General features: G+C 42.7%; 1 protein-coding gene across 2 annotated transcripts in view; it reads left to right on the top strand.

Annotated features, from left to right (window-relative positions):
- LOC125462693 (signal peptide, CUB and EGF-like domain-containing protein 3) overlaps positions 1 to 19,024 on the top strand; it is a 361,430-nt gene that overhangs the window by 271,460 nt on the left and 70,946 nt on the right. For both annotated transcript variants that reach the window (XM_059653452.1, XM_059653453.1), the window contains one exon: positions 5,309 to 5,431. In XM_059653452.1, coding sequence (XP_059509435.1) covers positions 5,309 to 5,431 — 123 coding nt within the window. The remainder of the gene's footprint in view (positions 1 to 5,308; positions 5,432 to 19,024) is intronic.

Below are 19,024 nucleotides of genomic sequence, written 5' to 3'. Positions count from 1 at the left end.
CCTCATGTTGTGTTTGGCGTTTTCGACATTCACCTTAAATCTGTCCTTTGTCCAAATGGGAACAGTTGTAGAGTCATAGGGATGTACAGCATGGAAACAGACCCTTCGGTCCAACTGGACCATGCCAACTAGATATTCCAAACATAGTCCCATTTGCCAGCATTTGGCCCATATCCCACCACGCCCCTCCTATTCATATACCCACTCAGATACCTTTTAAATGTTGTAATTGTATTAGCCTCTACCACTTCCTCTGGCAGCTCATTCCATACATACATTACGCTGTCTGGGAAAAAGTTGCCTTTAGGTTCCTTTTAAATCTTTCCCCTCTCCTCCCTATCTAATCTGTTCAGACCACTCAGGTCTTTGAACGCCTCAATCAAATCTCCTCTGAATATTCTTTTTCTTAAGGGGAGCAAGACCAGCTTTTCCTGTTTGTCTGTGTAACTGTGGTTCCTCATCCACCGAACATTCCTTCCGAATCTTTCCTGTAGCCTCTGTAATGTTTTCACATCCTTCTGGAAGTGAGGAAGTGAGAATTGGATAGTTCATGTTGAACCAGTCTTTTACATAGTTTTATAATAATTTCCTTGGTTTTATCTTTATCCTTCTATTTATAAAGGCCAGGAGCCCATGTACTACCTTCCTTGGTTTGTCTATATGCACCCAAAGTCCTAAATTCCTTTTAGGATTGCGTACTTCAGTCTGTACGGCCTTGCCTTATTCTTTTAACCGAAATGTATTACTACCCTCTTCTCTGCATCAAATTTCATCCACCACCTGCCTGCCCGCCTTTGAAGTCTGTCATTAAGCTCTTTCAGGTTTACAATACATCCAAGCACTCTTGACACCTGCAAGTTTTGAAATTGTGCATGCCCAAGTCTGGACTGTTAACATAGATCAAGAAAAGCTGTCTTCCCAGTATCGAGGCTTGGGAAACCCCCAGGCTGTGGAAAAAAAAAGCACAATCATTTGCCGAACAAAAAAGCCATTCTGTCTCTTGTCAATCAGACGTTTTTGTGTGCATGCTGCCACTTACATTATTTTTGCAGGGCCTTTAACTTTGCTGAGAAGTGCTTTATATAACACTTCTATCAAATGTCTTTTGTAAATCCATAGTGCATCATATACACATTGTTAGACCTTTTTTAAATAAATTCTTAGCCCATCCAATGTCTCAGCCAGCTCCATTCGGCATTGCTTTGGCAGCAACTTTTCTTTGGTAAAGATAGCTGCAAAGATCTCATCTAATAGCTCAGTCACCACTCTTTCTCCAAATGTGAATTGTCTTTTTTGGCCCCTATGCTCCTGTGCTCCTTTTTATCACTTACATGCCCGAAAAGGACTTTTAAGTTCCCTGTTAATGTTAGCTGCAGTTTCTTCCTGTACTCTCTCTTTGCTTCTCTTACTTGTTTCTCTAGCTTCCCCTCTGAACTTTTTTTCTGAACAGCCTGGTTCTGACTAATTTAATCCAGCTGACCTCTGCCACAGGAATCAGTCTGGCAAACTTTTGTTGCACTCCCTCCATGGCTACAACATCCTTCCTCAGATGAAGAGACCAAAACAGCACACAATACTCCAAAGTTTGGACTCTACCAAACCCTGCACAATTACAGTTCCCACTTATTCCATTCTTTGTTTACTGTCTGTTAGTCAGTTCTCTGCCATGTCAGTGCAATGACCTCAATCCCACACATCTCAATTTTACACTGATCTCTTATAATGGATCTCCTCAAAAGCCTTCTGGAAAACCAAGGAAACCATATCCATTGGCTCGCCAATTTCATTCTACTCGTTGCATCCTGGAAAAATTCCAATAGATTTGTCAGGCATGATTTCCCTTTCATAACGTTCATGAATAGGAAAGGTTTGGAGAAAAATGGGCCAAGTGCAGACAGACGGGACTAGTTTAGTTTGGGAAAATGGTTGGTGTGGACTGGTTGGACCGAAGAGTCTGTTTCCGTGCCGTATAACTCTATGACTCTATATGCATCCATTCATATCTCTAGCCTTGTAATGTAAATGTGCTTCTGGACTGTATACTACAGTGTGTTTATTGCCATGTGCAAATGGAAATATTTAAACAACGTTGCAGTTAATTGGTGATTGAGCCGAATTGAATATGGTTTGGGGTACAGAATAAACAGCTGTGAAGATAACAGGAAAGAATAGTTATCAATTATAACATGTATAAATTGTCATAATAAAAACATGGAGTGTTGAACTTAGAGTATTTCTAGTCCAGTTTTTAATAGTTAGAAAATCCATCTTTTGTGTACATACAAAGCGAAATAGGCAGTAGATTAAAAGCTCCATGAAACTGGGGTTATCCAATTCCCTTGTGCAGTTGATTACCCTTCATCAAATGAAATACAAACTGCTAATAAATCGAGTCTTTTGGGTGTTTCAGACCGAGTAGCTTAGTCATTAACAAGCACATAAATCAGCCAATGACTGCCAGTTTCATGAATTTCATTGTTGTGTAAAAGTGAATATTCCTTCATAAAATTCACTGGGTTATTAAATGTTTTGAATCTACTTTCAGTCCTGTCTGAAAATTACACAAACTGATGGGAAGCAGTCCCAGATAAAATTTTTAAAATACAGTTTCAAGTCAATGAGAGCTTTCAAAGCAACAGGGTGTAGCCCAGCTGTGATTAGGAAGCCTTGACTGTTCTGTCAATCTATTGAAACAAAAAGCCAGAGCTTTCCAGACAATTGAACAAGATGAACATTGGTTACTGCTCATAATGGGGGTGAGCTTCAGTTACTGCCCTATAGTGTGGTTTTGGTCACAGTCTAAGGATAAGGGGTCAGCCGTTCAGGACTGAGATGAGGAAGAATTTCTTCACTCCAGAGAGTTGTGGACATGCGGAACTCTCTCCCACAGAAAGCTTGTGGGGCCAGTTTGTTAGGTATATTCAAGAGGGAGCTGGACAGGGCCCTTGCTGCTAAAGGGATCAAGGAATATGGAGAGAAAGTGGAAGTGGGATATTGAAATTGCATGATCAGTCATGATCATATTGAATAGTGGTGCAAGCTCAAGGGGCCAAATGGCCTCCTCCTGGACCTACTTTCTCTGTTTCTATAGGGTGGACTTTGGTAACATCCCTACATCAGAGAGTTTTATTTATCACAGTGTCAGAGGAGATGTTTTACCTGTTGATCATATGAATGTGATACAAATTTTAAAAATGCCAGAAGTACTCAGCAGGACTGGCAATACCTTTTGAAGTGAGAAACAGAGCTAACATTGTATCAGAACTGTGAGAAGTTACTGCTTCCTCCAATACCTTGAGTCTGCCGTTGTCTGGGAATTGAAACCTAAATTCAAACCACCGAGAAAAATCAACAATGGGGAATGGTTAAATAATTGGGTCCTGCTACATCTTATTCAGTGCCTCACCTTCCCTTCACTGAGCCCCTGACTTTATTACACCAAACAATTTAACATGCTCATTCTCAAATTTTACCTAGAATTCTCAGAACTGTGAGCCTAGTCGTAGCTTGTTATGTGGAACTTAATTAAATGCTTTTTGAGAAATGGAACATGCAATATTGACACAATTACCAAAGTCAACTTGAGTTACTTCCTCAAAGAATCAAGGAAATTATTCAGCAAGCAGCTTCTCCTTCCAAAGCCATGTTGGTAGATCTTGCTTTGTTTCTTTCTTGGATTATTGTTACGTTCACTCCCGATAATTGACTCCATCTTTCTAGAAATAAATAAAGACTAATAGGTCTGTCATTCCTTGTGATTGCTTGATTTTGCCCTTTTTGAGTCTGGGCACTGTATTGGCTAACTCGCAATCGAATGATCATCTCCATGATATTGATTAACTTTTTCCTTCTGATAGTTAGTGCCTCACTAATTCCAGCACTCATCTCCCTCCACACTCCAGGATAAAGACCATTTAATGTTGGGAGATGTTTGTTTTCGTCTCTTTCAACTTGTCCAGTAATTCAGTCTCATTTACATTAATTCCTCACTAATCGTTGTGGTCATGCTCCTGGAAAGTTTGACTTTAAATGAAGCAGCTTTAAACAAATCAGATTTTTCCATTACAACCAATGTAAACGCTAAACTTAGATTCTACTCCTTGGAGGATAAAAATACCATCAAACATTTTACCTTGAGTTGAAATACTGTTCATTATTAAAATTCCTACTTTGATGGATGAAATAACTTTTGAATTAAAGTAAATTTTAAAATGTAATGGAAATATTCTAACTCCTTCTGCTTGTCTCCCCCACCCACCGCTATGTTCTTCCTCTCTCGCTTACCAATCCTTCCCTCCATCACCTCTCATTTGTTGCTCACATGATCTATCCACTTGCCGCAAATCATGTTCTCAGTTTTTGACCAGCTCTCCCTTGCCTCTCCCATTCACCACTTCCCTCCCCTGAACACACTGTCCAGGGCTTTAGTGCAGAAAAACTAAGGCTGACACTCCAATGCCATACTGAGGGCGCACTGCACTGTCAGCAGTGCTGTCTTTCAGATGGGGCTAGCCTCTCCCTTCGGATCCCATAGACAGTACGTTGAAGGAAAGTTTGCATGGTGCCCAAGTTTATCAAAAAGATGATCTGGTCATTATCTCATTTTGTTTATTTTCTGAATGTGGTTAATGGTGTTCATGGAATATGGATGTTGGCTGACACAACAAAAGCAGAAGCAGATAAAAGGAGAGACGAGTGTGTAAGAGAGAAAGTTGCTTATCAAATAGCAAGTATTTTCTTGTATCCTCTTTAAAAGTTAGCTCATGACCAGAGCCACATCAAGAACAGGCACCTGATCTTTTTGATAATATTTTATTTGAATATGTTGAAGCTGGTACTAATACTGTGGAATTATTTGCTTTCAACTCTCTCTTTTTCTTTGGTGCTGTCTCTCTCTCTCTCTCTCTCTCTCTCTCTCTCTGTCTATGTCTGACTTTCTGACTCTCCCACTCTCTCTCAATGCTGCCTTACGATCCCACTCCATATCTCTCTCTCTCTATACTGTTCTCTTTCTATTCTATACCTTGCTCTCATTTTGTACCTGTCTTTTGCTCTCTCTCTCTCTCTCTGTCTCCTCTTGGCTTCTTGCTCTCTCTCTTTCTTTTACTGTGCCTCCTCTCTCTTTCTCTCTGCCTCTTCTCTATCTCTTTCTCTCTGCCTCCTCACTCTATCTCTCTCTGGCTGTCTGTCTGTCTCTATCTCTCTCTGGGCCATCTCTCTGTCTCTTTCTCTTTCTGTCTCCTCACTATCTGTCTCTCTCTCTGTAAGGCTGCCTTACACTCAGTCTCTCTCTCTCTGTTCCATGCAGATATTGATGAATGTCGCCTGAACAATGGAGGCTGTGACCATGTCTGCAGGAACACCATTGGAAGTTTTGAGTGTAGCTGCAAGAAGGGCTACAAACTGCTTACAAATGAAAGGACATGCCAAGGTGAATTAGCATTCCTCTGTTTTTGTTTCCTTTCATTTCTATGAAGCCAGGGCAATCTCACTTCTACATACAATTTTCAGTTTAATGTCTTGACCTGAGGTGTTCCTGTTTGTGAGTCACCTCACAACAAACGGGATCTGAGAAATGATGGTTTTCACCAACATTGAAACACTGAACAGTCTGAAGTCATGCTAACTGAGCAGTGAACCCTCTGGCCTGTTCTGTCTGCTGTCTCTGCTATGGTGATATTATGGTTTGATGGCCAGACATTGCTATTAGCTGTCTGCTAAAACCAACAAGATCGGAGTTGAGATGCAACTCTTAAGCTTTTAATGAAAAAAACATTTGGGGAGAAACACAACCATTTTGTGAAGAAATTGTATGTCTAAATATCTTTAATCTCCACAGGAGGGTTGATTTCTCCTTGTGAGGAAGGGTAAGTCGTGGAGGCTGAGGTTATCACTCACAAATGTTACTATGTCATCCATTTGGGATCCGAACACTATTCTGCTGGGATATGACACCCAGGGCAAAAACAGCTCTGCCCAGGAATAATGTCCTTGATCTCTGCTTCCATTTATGAATGTTGCTAAGTTGCAAAACATTTTTTCAGTCTCTATCAGTTCCACAATCCAAAAATAACGTTTCTCAACAGATGGAAATTCCAAGGTCAAGTACTCGTCTGAAGGTCCAGACCTGCACAATCCAGAGACAAAGTTATCACTTGTTTCTGTAGAACTGTAGTTAGCTATGGATTGCTGAGGATCGCCTTTCTGTGGATCACTGGAGTCCTCTAGTGGTGATTCCTGCATATTGCAGATTGCTGCTCTGAACTGCAATCCCAAATTGTACATTTACAGACACCAGAGACATATAGGAGCCAGAGATAACAAGGTGCAGAGCTGGATGAACACAGCAGGCCAAGCAGCATCAGAGGAGCAGGAAGGCTGACGTTTCGGGCCTTTTTCTGAAGAAGGGTCTATGCCCGAAACGTCAGCCTTCCTGCTGCTCTGATGCTGCTTGGCCTGCTGTGTTCGTCCAGCTTCACACCGTGTTATCTTAGATTCTCCAGCATCTGCAGTTCCTACTATCTCTGAAACATATAGGAGCCAGAATGATAGAAGGGGCCTACGGCGAGATTTGTAGCAGAATTGCACAGGAATTCCAGCAAGGTCCATCTCAACATCAAGAGCAGCCGGCTGCATCTTTTATACATTTGCTGGCCAATGAGGCATGTTGTACACTGGGCAGAAAGGAGTTGCCATTTAAGGGTAATTATTGATTTTTAAACATATTATTAACAGCCCAACTTATTAATATTCAGCTTCCCATCTTATCAAGCACATCAAACAAATTTGATGTTGACATGGAAGTCAGAGTGGGTACCTGGTGACTTCAGCTTTCTGGTTGCTCCAAGGGATTTCCGTTTTGGAGACTGGGCACTAACGTCTCGGGGCATGCACGAGCCACACATGTTCCTTGTCCACAGACATTGGCACGTGTCGACCTCGAAGAACCCTCATGGCACATCTCTGATCCACTTACAGGACCCTCCTTCACTTCAGTGTTGCACGGACAACTCTCGTTGTAAAGCTGAAGCAAGGACATTCTGCACTCAGGGACACAACACCCAGTTCCTGGATTGGATCAGGCTGTATCCCTGGGCTAGCACCCTCACACTCTGAGCAGACCCGGACACTCACAGCATCCCTGCCATGCATTGCTTTTTCTCAACTTGTTCCATCAACCAGAGATAGGAGGCTCACCCTGCTGGGGCATTGTCTTGCTGCTTAGTGCAGCCACAAAACTCATCATCATTGTCAGCTGTCCTCAGTCAGGTCAAGGGAGATGGTTGTCAATCAAGAGGTGCTGGCACAGAAACAAGGCCAGCCTCTGATAGCAGTCCAGGAGCTTGGACCTGGTCAGTTATCGAACCCCTACAGTGCAGAAAGAGGCCATTCAGCCCATTGAGTCTGTGCAAACTTCTGAAGATTATCCAGCTCAAACCCAGCCCTCCGTCCTGCCTCTGCAACCCTGTAACTACCATGGCTAATCCACCTAACCTGCACATCTTTGGACTGTGGAAAGAAGCTGGAACACCTGGAGGGAACCCATGTAGACATGGAGAGAAAATGCAGACTCCACACAAATGGTTGTCCGAGGCTGGAATCAAACCCAGGTCCCTGGCGCTGTGAGACTAATCACTGAACCACCATGCCAACCTCAGGACAGTCAGAGTTTGGGTCTTCTATGCATAAAGGATGAGGAGCTGAATTTTGAGCAGCCCATCACCTGTTTTGACATTGTCCACCCTACCAGGGGCATTTTACCTCCTAGAACGAGAAAGACGGGTATTACAGGAGCTGAAAGTGGATGTTACAGCTGTTAGTTTGACTGTAGATGGAGAGATGGTCGCAGTGAGTTCTTAGGCAGTGCAAAGGGCATACAAAGTTAGTGGAGTTGAGGTTTGGGGCGAGTGAGTGGCTGTGAAATTAATATCATCTATCAAAAAGATCCATCTGGCTCACAAATGTTCTTTCGGGAAGGCTATCTGCCGTTTTTACCTGATCCGGCCTGACGGTGATTCCAGACCCACAGCAATATGGTTTGATCTAATCCGCCCTCTGAAAATGGGGTAGCAAGCCACTCAGCTCAAGGGCAATTAAGGATGGGCGCCAAGTGTCTCATGAAAGAATAAACAAAGAAGTAATTGTAATGACTTATTTAAATGTTGGGCAGGTCTGTTGTGTATTACTGTACCGGCTCTTTCTGTTTATATTAATTCACAAGGCTGCATTTAGTTTATTGCCAGACTTGTGTCAGGATGTAATTAATGATTGTGATTAAATGTGTAACTCTGCCTTAAAAATGCAAGTTTATTAACTCAGGAGAGACATCTTGCTGGAAGCCAGATTTCTCTACTGGGTGAGGGTGGCATGTGAGGGAGGCAGCCTACTCACCCACCCATGCCACATCTCCAGGATTAGGCAGAGAATGAATGCCCATGTAACAGCCCCATCACTGCCATTGCAGAGATTAGCCCTGCAATGGGAGAGATCCAAGTCAAGTGACCAGGCTAGTGTTCGGGAGGGTGTTGTTGGGGGTGGGTGGTGCTCCCTATGTAACTGGTCCCTGAGGCCATTGGAGAGGCCCTCCCCAATGTGTAAGTCCCTCCTCTCCCCTCATGGCTTCTGGAATCCCTGTCACAAACCCACCCCCTCACTGACCCCAAACAGTCTGAAAATTCATCACTAACCTCCTGCTTAAGGCTAGCAGGCAGTGTCGCTATGGTAATGTGCCTGTTGAGTGAGAGTTGGTGACCTCTGATTGGCCAATAGGTGGATTCCTGCCCCTGAGGAACATAAATCCCACGTGCAGACTGATAATGGCCAGTCAATAGCAGACAGCTCTTCACCCACTGGGAAGGGCTTCCTCCACCAACCTCTTAGCTACAGTGAGCAAGCAATTACCAAGGTGCATCATATAATTCAGTGCGTAGAGCCAGCGATCTATCTGTTGCTGCATGGCTCTAAGCTTTTAGTGATTTACATGATTGAACAGCGATCCTTTCTACACAGAATACAAGGATTCCCTGCATGATCTTGTGCCTCAGATCTGAGGCTTGGGGGCAACATGCTCAGTGCTTCTCTTTCCTTGGCCGTCTTTATCCGTTGTTCGCTTTCAGATCGATACTTATTTGATGAAGCTCTGAGCCTTGGAGTTCCAGACAATGAGCAACATAAATATTCTCCTAGCAAATGATGTCTGCAATTAAATCACATTATTTGTACTTTCAGTTTATAAAACAAAGTAGACCCTAACTTTGAGAAGAATCATAGGTAGGAGAGCTAATAAACCTACTTTTCAATTCAGCCACTTTGTTTAAAATAAAACTCTAATCTCTGCTTCCCTTTTTATGAGTTTTGTGAATTCTTATCCCTTTCTACATTCATTTTTATTGCCTAATAATAAAAAGAGCCACAGTGCAATCGATACAGAGCTTTTTCACACTGACAAAGGATTCAGGGATATGAGTTCAAGTTTCGGTAGAAAGGTAAGTTAGGTGGAACCTTTTTGCACACGGTCAGTAGGTTTTTGAGGTGATATAAATCTGACAAGCAAATCCGGGAGATGGTATCTAGTAGGGCCTGAGGTTCGAGAGAAAGGGACACATTTATCTTCACTGACCTGCATTGAGATAAGACCTTAACATCAATAAATCTTAGAATCATGGAGGTCAAAAACATGGAAACAGGCCCGTCGACCCATCCTGCCCAATTTTCACAATTAAACTAATCCCATTTTTCTGTGTTTTATCCATATCCCTCCATACCTACCCTATAAATAAATCTTCTGAAATAGTTTATAGGGAAATAACAAATTGAAGAGAAATGGATAAAGGAGCAACGGATTTAGGATAGACATTGACTGGTAGAGATTGAAGAGAGAAATGTACTGAAGGGTAATAAGGCAGCAGAGAGAGGTTAAGCCATTGAATGGAGGATTTAGGGATGGACCAAAGGAAAAAGGATTTAGAGGACAGCTGAAACAATTGAAGGAGGAATTAGTGATGAGATGGATAAATGTGTTTGGATAGTTTACCTATGACAGAGTGGAGAAAAAGAACAGGTTTTTGAGAAACAGCAAAATAACAGGATTTGAGGTGATAGTGAAGGGTTCAGCTCAAATAGCTGACAATGGACATTTTATTGCTGACTAAATGCAGGCCATTCCTTGGCAGAGAAACAAAATAGCTTTTGTTCCAAGGGGGTCAGGCACTTGGCCTGCGAGAGTATGTATTTTTTACAATAACAGGTAATCTTATCACCGCCAAGTCGCATCGTGGTTGTTATCAGACATGCGCTGCTGTTATCTCTACAGGCCGACAGTCACGTATACATATTTGAGTCCCCCTCAGCCTAAAGCCTTTTGGGGTTAAGCCAATGTTGGGGAGGGGTGGGGAGAGATTATCAGTGAGTCATGATGTGTCAAATGATTTAGAACTATGTTTTTGTTAGTCACAGAAATAAGAAATTGGGAGCGTGACAGATAAATGTTTGGATTGAGTGTAGTCTGGCTGCTGTGCTGATTCTCTAAAGGTGTAGCTCTGCGGGGGAGGACGATAAAGGATTTGATCATGATAAAAGTATGAAGGTAGATATTAAATATTCAATTAGGCCTAACAGACATTCTGACTCTTTCCCTTTCAGACCCTGTCCCTCAATTAATTCTCCAAACAGAAGCGTGTGTAGTTGAATGTTAGGGTAAAATTTGCTTCAGAACCCCAATGTGTTTGCTATAAAGAAAGCTTAAGCCCATTCTTAATTTCCATTGTCTGCAGTGGCTCTGCAGCAACATACTTGTTCTCTCCAGTCCAAGGCTTTTGGCCCAAAGTCCCACCCACGAGTCTTCAACATGTAACCTAGGCTGACACTTCAGCCCAATGCTGAGGGAATGTTGCGCTGTTTGATGTGCTCTTCATCAGCTGAAATTAGAACTAAGAAAAAATGTGGCACAGTAGTAATATCTCTGGAGTGGCAATTCAGAGTCCCAGGCTTTGGAGGCACAGGTTCAAATCCTACCATGGCAGATGGTGGAATTTAAGTTGAAATAATAATTCTGGAATGGAAAACTGGTGTCTGTGACAGTGACCATGAAACTATCATCAATCATTATAGAAACCTATCTGGCTATAAATTGTTATATAAACCTTACTAGGCTCTAAATTGTTATGTAAACCTATCAGCAAAATTGGTCTTCCTTACCTGGCCTGGTCTACATGTGACTCCAAACCTGTGGGAATATGGTTCACTCTTAACTGCCCTCAGAAATGGCCTAACAAGTCACTCAGCTCAAGGGCAATTTGGGATGGGTAACAAATACTGTTGACACCCTTAACCTATGGAAAGAACATTCAAAAAACAAGAGAGCTGCACTGCGACCTGAGTATCTTCACATCTGCCTCTTTCTCCTTTTTCCTATCAGTCTTCCTGCCTCTGTTTGACTCTGGCTGCCTTGATCTAGTGGGTGTTTTGGCCCCTTGCGCAGAGTGAACAGTCCCCAGCTCACTTGCTCCAGGTTCACTCTCCAAACATCAAAAACATCAGAGAAACAGGCTCGTATTCCTTAAGGTTCGCAGCACCGCTATTTAACGATGTGTTGTTGATATAAAAGCAGTCTTTCTAAGATCACATAGATAATGTTCTCCAGATGTTCGCTAACTGGTGCTGGCCTGCATCTCTGCACCCTCTGATGTTTTGAGCAGCTTGTCCATTTTACCTTTTTTTTGATCGTCGCTGGTTTGAATTCCAACCCTTTACCTTATAACTCTGTTCAAATATTTGAGCTCAAGTACTGTTTAGTTAGTTTTCCAAGGGTAAAGTGTCAGGTGCCCACTAAATGGTGATTCATATGATGCATTTCATTTAGATTGTTTTTCACAACAAATGCAAAACTGGCACTGGAATTAGGATTAAATCAGTAGCGTAATCAAAGTGAGAAGATCCTAGTCCCAAACTGCATTCCAGGACACACGTGTAGTCTAGGCTAACACTGCAGTACTGGGAAAGTGCTGCACTGCCAAAGGTGGTGCCTCTTATATAGGTGGCATGAGAACAAAGGTTCAGCGTTGCTCTTTTGTACAAGAAACATGCTGGACAACAGTTGGAGACTGTGTTCATCTGTGGCTGCCCGCATGGTGGAAGGAAACTCAGGTTGTGCAGCATTGCCGACAAGAGTAGTCAGCTCTTTGAAAGGTTCACTGCAACGTCAGCAGGAATGAGGAGCCATCATTCTGAAGAATTGTTGCTTTCTTCACAAACAGAGGTTAAGGAGGAAGTGGCATGAGAACACAAGAGGGTACACAGCAGGACTGCTTGATGGAAATGTTCAGAATTTCTGAATAGTTTTGAGAAGGAATACAGCAATGCAGGGCTATAATTTGGTGAGAAGGGGATATCAACTCAATGTTATTGTTAGAAAAGCAAGGAGCAAAGTTAGAAGAAAAGCTTTCGGAGTTATCCCAACAAGGAATATTTTACCAAAGTGGGTAATGAAGCGACAAGGTGCATCAATTAAAACAGAGTGGAACAATATGTTTGAAAAGTAGAACATAAAAGGGTAAAAAATAAAACAATATGGAATTGAAACAAGTTGTTTCAGTCAAGGAACTGACTCCTATTGAGACACAGGCAAGCTCTGAGTTTCATTCTGCAATTTCTATGATTTTGTGAATCGAAACCATTTCTAATCCCACACAAATTAATATAATCCTTATATCTGTAAAGTTCTTTTGTCAAATAAGTCTCAGATTGATTTCTTGTTGATGAGAGTCCACAACATTAATTTTGAATAATTGGCACTTTTATCCATACCCTGGTTTTTACTGGAAGCCTGGAGCATTCCAAACCACCACACAGGATATAACCAGAACTGGCTCCAGAATAAAGAGAGTGTACGAGACAGTAATGATGACCAGTCTAATGATGGAAAATTCATACTGGTACTTCAGCTATTCAAAGGGGTTTCAGTCAGCATCGAGGTGATGCTATATGCAACTAGATACTAAACATTGAAAGATGAGTCTTTCTTGGCAGGTCCAGCTACAACAAGCACAAACATTAAACTAAGATATAAGTCTGCATGTTGGTCTTCTCGTGTTTTAAGGAATGGATATTTTGTGGGGAATAAGGAGAGGGAGGCAGAGCTCGAAGATGCCAAGAGGTCACAGACAGATGCCCTGTGACACGGTGTGTCATTGGACTGTGTGCCAGCAAAGAAACACTTGGCAATACTTGTTCCTTTCAAGACACTATCCCATTTCGAAACAAGGGAGTATTGCCCCCATGTAAGTGAAAACTGTGGTGATCTTCACAGTCAGCAGCAGCAGCAGAGAGGAATGTGAACCGCAGACAAGACAGCAAGGGGCTGTGATGCCGCGGCCGGGGTCGCCTATGTCAGTGGCTCTCAGCTCAGTTTAACCCTTCTGTAATCTCATTCTTGTTGCAGTAAAGGTGCGATCCCTTGAGGATTACAGCTTGATAAAATGTTGTGGGTTCATTGTGCACTGAAGCAGGTAAATCAGGTTGGACTATGTAAACAGTTCAAATCTCGACAGAGAGGCTTCGTTGGGAATGCTGGCAGAGATGAATGTCTCAATGCACTAATTAAATAGTGATTTGTGACGGATTCACTGGACTGTGGCCATGCTTTGCTCAAGGAAGACTGAACAGCTCATATTTAAACCATTCCTATTTATGGATGGATACTTTGATGTGGTCCATGTGAAGTCGCCTCATTTTCTGTTTGGAATTCAGTTTTATTTGACGTGGTATTGTGTACAGTACTATGGGGGAGTTCAACCCTTTAGTACAAGGATATTAAGTGAACTTTGCAACAGAATATCTCAGTGCGGTCTACTTCTTCACAATGGCCCTATATCTTTTCAGAATTAATGGAACAGGGGTGGGGGAGAAACGTTGTTAGCTTTTCTAAAATCCTCCCCCCGACTTGAATTGTGCTGCGGTGTAATAACAGAGAGCCTGTCTGTTTGCATGCACTGACTCTCAGTGTGTGATCGCTGAATCTCGGTGCCTTGTTTGATAGTGGTGAAACAATTTTGCTGCCTGCTGTTGTCCAGATCTGAGGAGAGAAGACTTCTTCTGTGTCCAAGAAGCAAAATCACCAACGTGTTTGTCAATGATCTGTATCTGGTTTTGCCTCATGCACTGGATAGTGGTCAGAGTCAACGGACGGGGTTAAATGGTTCCCCACCAGCAGTTTTAAGCCATGAGAGGCCAGACAATTCCTCAGGGGCTTCCCTAGCCATTGTTGACGTGTCTGCAATTTTAGGGGTAGGGCTGAGCAATGGATGGGGGCCATTTAAAATCTCTTTCCCAGCCTGTCTCAATTTAGAGGCTGCGGGGAAGGGCTGTTCGGGTCCTGGGGAAGCCCAGCAGATCATCCTGCTCAGTCCTTAGTGTGAGGGCATGCAGGGTTTCTCTCTGAGATTGGGCACAGCCCTGGCACGTCCACATGTCTTCTCCCATCTACCCCTCACTCTGAGCACAGCAACCCACTCCCCCTCCCCCCAACCTTCCCTTGTTGATTCAAGACCCCAGACATCCCTTAGGGAACAGCTTGTAGTCCCAGCAGCTGCCACAGTTCCTGGTGGCGCTGTTGGGACTAAAGAATAGCCAGCCAGTCAGATTGGCCCACAACTCTCTGAGAAAAGACATCTGCTTGAGTGAGGGGTAGCACACTCGCCTCTAGCCAATACCTAGCCTCGGGGTGTACACTGGTGGCGATTGTATGAAGTTAAGAGAGATCAATGTAGCTGTCCTTCCGAACAAAAGATATATTGGACTTCTAACCTTAACTCAATTTCTCTCTCCACACATGTTACCAGACCTGCTGAGTTTCTCCAGCGTTCTGAATGTTTCAGATTTCCAGAAGCTGCAGTATTTTGCTTTTATCAGGGGCGAACCAGGTCAGTCTCTTTCAGTGCACTGTGTGACTCTCTGAGATGCCTCACTACAAGCGAGTTTTGAGAAGATTTGTAGCTCGGGTTGAGGTTCTGGATATGAGTTTGCTCGCTGAGCTGGAAGGTTAGCTTTCAGACGTTTCGTCACCATTCTAGGGAACATCATCAGTGAGCCTCCGACGAAGCGCTGGTGTTATGGCCCGCTTTCTATTTATCTGTTTAGGTTTCCTTGGGTTGGTGATGTCATTTCTAGAAGCATGGCATTCCACCCGGAACGCTATCAACAAACACATTGATTTGGAGCCAATCTACCATCCCCTGAGAAAAAGAACAGGAAATGACATCACCAACACAGGAAATGACATCACCAACCCAAGGAAACCTAAACAGATAAATAGAAAGCGGGACATAACACCAGCGCTTCGTCGGAGGCTCACTGATGATGTTACCTAGAATGGTGACGAAACGTCTGAAAACTAACCTTCCAGCTCAGCAAGCAACCTCACATCCATGCCTCACTACATTTACAATTGCAGATGATGTTTACAATATTCATTCTATGTCAACGTACAGCCCATGGAGTTTAACACAATTGGTGTACAATGGCAGATACATTGAGCCACTGGCATTTTTTTATTGCACCTTTGCAGTAGCTGTGATGCTTTAGTGCATTTTTCATCAGGTAGACTTGGACCTTGGAATGTACCAATCTGGAACACTCGGTTTTTGACAGCTCTTCGCATTGCGATCATATGGATAATTAAAATAACAAAATGAGCCAATAATATGTCTGGTCCTACAGCTGAATTTGCATGGATTCCGATATCAGCATGCAGCCCATTAATACAACATCACTGCCTTGTCTTATTGGCAGCTGCCTTTAAAGATCCTGCAGCTTATTTGGAAGATACTATAATAGTGTTTGTCATGAGTCGTTGCAGCAGAGTCATGTTCCCCTCTCATGTGAATCCATGCAAACTATTATTGCTGGGAAAATATTGTATTTGAAGTGCTCTCAGCGTTTGCTTACTGTAAAGTATTTTTCCTTTGCTTAATAAACTGGGAATAACCTGTATTGGAAACATAAAAGTGCAGTCTTGTTGGTTCGCATGTGGAACACGCATACCCATTTACTTTCTGAAAAGTTCCTGATATAAGCTTTTTGGAAAAGGTTAGGGCTTCCCTAGGATAAGTCAGCCTTCTCCCATCGGCCCTCTAATATTTATCTTTCAACCAACATCAATTGAAAACAAGCTGTTTGTAACAGCTTACTATGCACAAATTGGTGCCCATATATCCCACACTGTAACAGTGACAGTGGCTACAAAGCATGTGGGAACATCCTGAGGTGTGTTAAGAATAAAAGCAAAACCTGCATTTATGTAGCAGCTTTCATGACCGGCAAGCACCATGTAAGATCATAAGAAATAGAAGCAGTTGCAGGCTGGATGATTCATCTAGCATGCTTCACCATTCAACACGATCACAACTGATATTTTGCCTCAGTCTGTTTTCCCAACCATTCCACATATTCCTTGATCTGTTCAGAGATCAAAAATCTGTCTATCTTACCCGTAAACACATTGAATAAAGGAACATCAGAAAACCACAGGGTTAGAATATTCCAAAGTTCCACAGCCGCCAGCTTGGGGTTTCTCTTCATCTCCATCCTGTAGTCTTGACCTCTTATCCTGATTCTACGCCATGATGTCTAAATTATCCCAGCCAGGGGACAGTCCCTGCATATAATACAATACATATAGAATACCGTATCAAACACCTTCAGGATATTGTGGGCGTCCATGAAGTTAGCTTCAAATTCTGCTAATCTGAAGATCACAGACCCAACTTACTCAGCCTGTCACAACCTTGGCCAAAAGTCTCTCATAGACAACAAATCACTTTCAATGTGCAGTCACCATTGCACAAGAGGAAATATATTGTAGTGCAGTAAAGGCAGCACAGGATACAAATGCAAATCTTCCTGCATCCTCAATGACCAGGGAAGGTCAGTAAATTTCATCCCCAGAAGGACATTAGTACAGGAGTGAAAAACATGGATTTTTATGTAGTAATTCTCGCAGCGGTCATTTCATCAACTAGCTTTATATTCCAGATTTGTTCATGAGAATAATGAGTCCGATCATCTACTATGGTGGGACTTGAACCCATTACACCAGGGCATTGATCTTGGCAGCTGGTCTCATGGCATTACCACTTCACCACCACCTCCCCGTGAGCTTGAGCACTGCCATCAGGGCCGTTCAGTTTGAAGTTAGGAAGAGGCTTGAGACTAGTCAGGTGAGAGGGAGGGAGATTTCTTCTTGTGCCAGTGCTATCTCTTCATGATACCAGGGATTCATGGATTCATTGTGCCACCTTTTGGTATCAGTGTGGCTACCTGTGCTAATGTTGGTCTTGGTGCGCCATCCATCTCATCCCCACTGAACACACAATCGGTCACATACCAGGCAGAGGGAAGAAAATGTAAGGGGAAAGGTGGATCAATAGAATCACAACAAGGAGACTGAGCGAATCCACTGTGAGAAAAATACGGAAGCTATTTTTGCAGCTATTCTAGCCGAGGCAGGATGTAGAGTTTCTGGAGGTTGAGTACTTGACGGTCTCACATTAGTAAGGAGCGAAATGGTGTATAAACCAAAAGAACTGCGGATGCTGTAAATCAGGAACAAAAACAAAGTTGCTGGAAAAGCTCAGCAGGTCTGGCAGCATCTGTGGAGGAGAAAACAGACTTAACATTTTGGGTCTGGTGACCCTTCCTCAGGAAAAGTCCTCAGTCCTGTTCTGAGGAAGGGTCACCAGACCTGAAACGTTAACTTTGTTTTCTCACTCACAGATGCTGCCAGACCTGCTGAGCTAAATGGTGTATGGTCTGTTATAACACTTTGAATAATTGTCATCATACGAATCAATCAAGCAGCACACTGGCTAATTCCACGCCTTGAGTTATTTCATTGTGTTGTTGTAAACACTGTGCTGGGCGATATATGGGCTTCAAGGAGAAACATGCGTTATCTGAAACTGTAATCAAACCAGAATGTATTTTTGTGTTCTCTGACTCTACTTTGTCTACACTGATACGACTGAGATCCTTATCTCATAAAAACACCAAATATTAACTCTACGATTCAATTTACATGGATGAGCTGGAACTAATTTAAGACAGTGTGTACCCAGCAGTTTCAATGTGCTTTTTTTTAAATCATTTATTCTTCACCTTCCTTCACTGCTTTCAAAATCATAAGTTTTATACTTCAGAGCCTAAGTATCAACGTGACCACAGGTATTGGAGGACATCACTCAAATTCTACACATACATGCTTTCCAGAAGGTAGCATTGGACCGCAGTGGGGATTGGATACTGGCTGATTAGTTTTGACTCTTTCACCTGCCCTGGGAGTATAAGGATTTCTGTTGTGATTCTCTTGATCTTGTCCCCATTCCCTACTTTTTCCACCTTTTCCCACTTACTAAAATCTTCTTCTTTCAGAGATAATGGGAACTGCAGATGCTGGAGATTCCAAGATAATAAAATGTGAGGCTGGATGAACACAGCAGGCCAAGCAGCATCTCAGGAGCACAAAAGCTGACGTTTCGGGCCTAGACCCTTCATCAGAGATTGTTGTCTGCTATTTTTTCTCTAATCATGGCTCCCATGGCTATGGAGTTAGGACTGTTTTCTCCTCCAGCTGTTAAACACAACAGTGAAATGTTAGGGCCTGATGTATAAATAGTGGATTTTCTTGAGCACCGAGAATGCTGGTAGACTAGCTTCCATAGATTGTTTTCTGTTCCAGTGCTGGTGAAAGGAAGCAATAGAACCACTGATAATGATTGGCACAGGACATATACAGCACGGGCACTCACCAAGAGTTTGTAACCTGGCAATTCGAGCAGGGGATGTAGTGACTCATTAAAACCCATTGTGAGATAATAGATAGCTTTTTGAACATTTTTAGTGAGCTGCATTTGAAACTTCAATACAATTGGAATGAGTGGTTTACTTCCTTACTCTGTGGAAATTAACAATAAGAATAATTCCAGTTTTTGACACAGTGAACTCGAATCTATCTCTTTCTACCACCACAAAG

Source organism: Stegostoma tigrinum, chromosome 21 (genome assembly GCF_030684315.1).
Source record: "Stegostoma tigrinum isolate sSteTig4 chromosome 21, sSteTig4.hap1, whole genome shotgun sequence".
NCBI lineage: Eukaryota > Metazoa > Chordata > Chondrichthyes > Orectolobiformes > Stegostomatidae > Stegostoma > Stegostoma tigrinum.
This window is presented reverse-complemented; position numbering and strand designations above follow the sequence as displayed.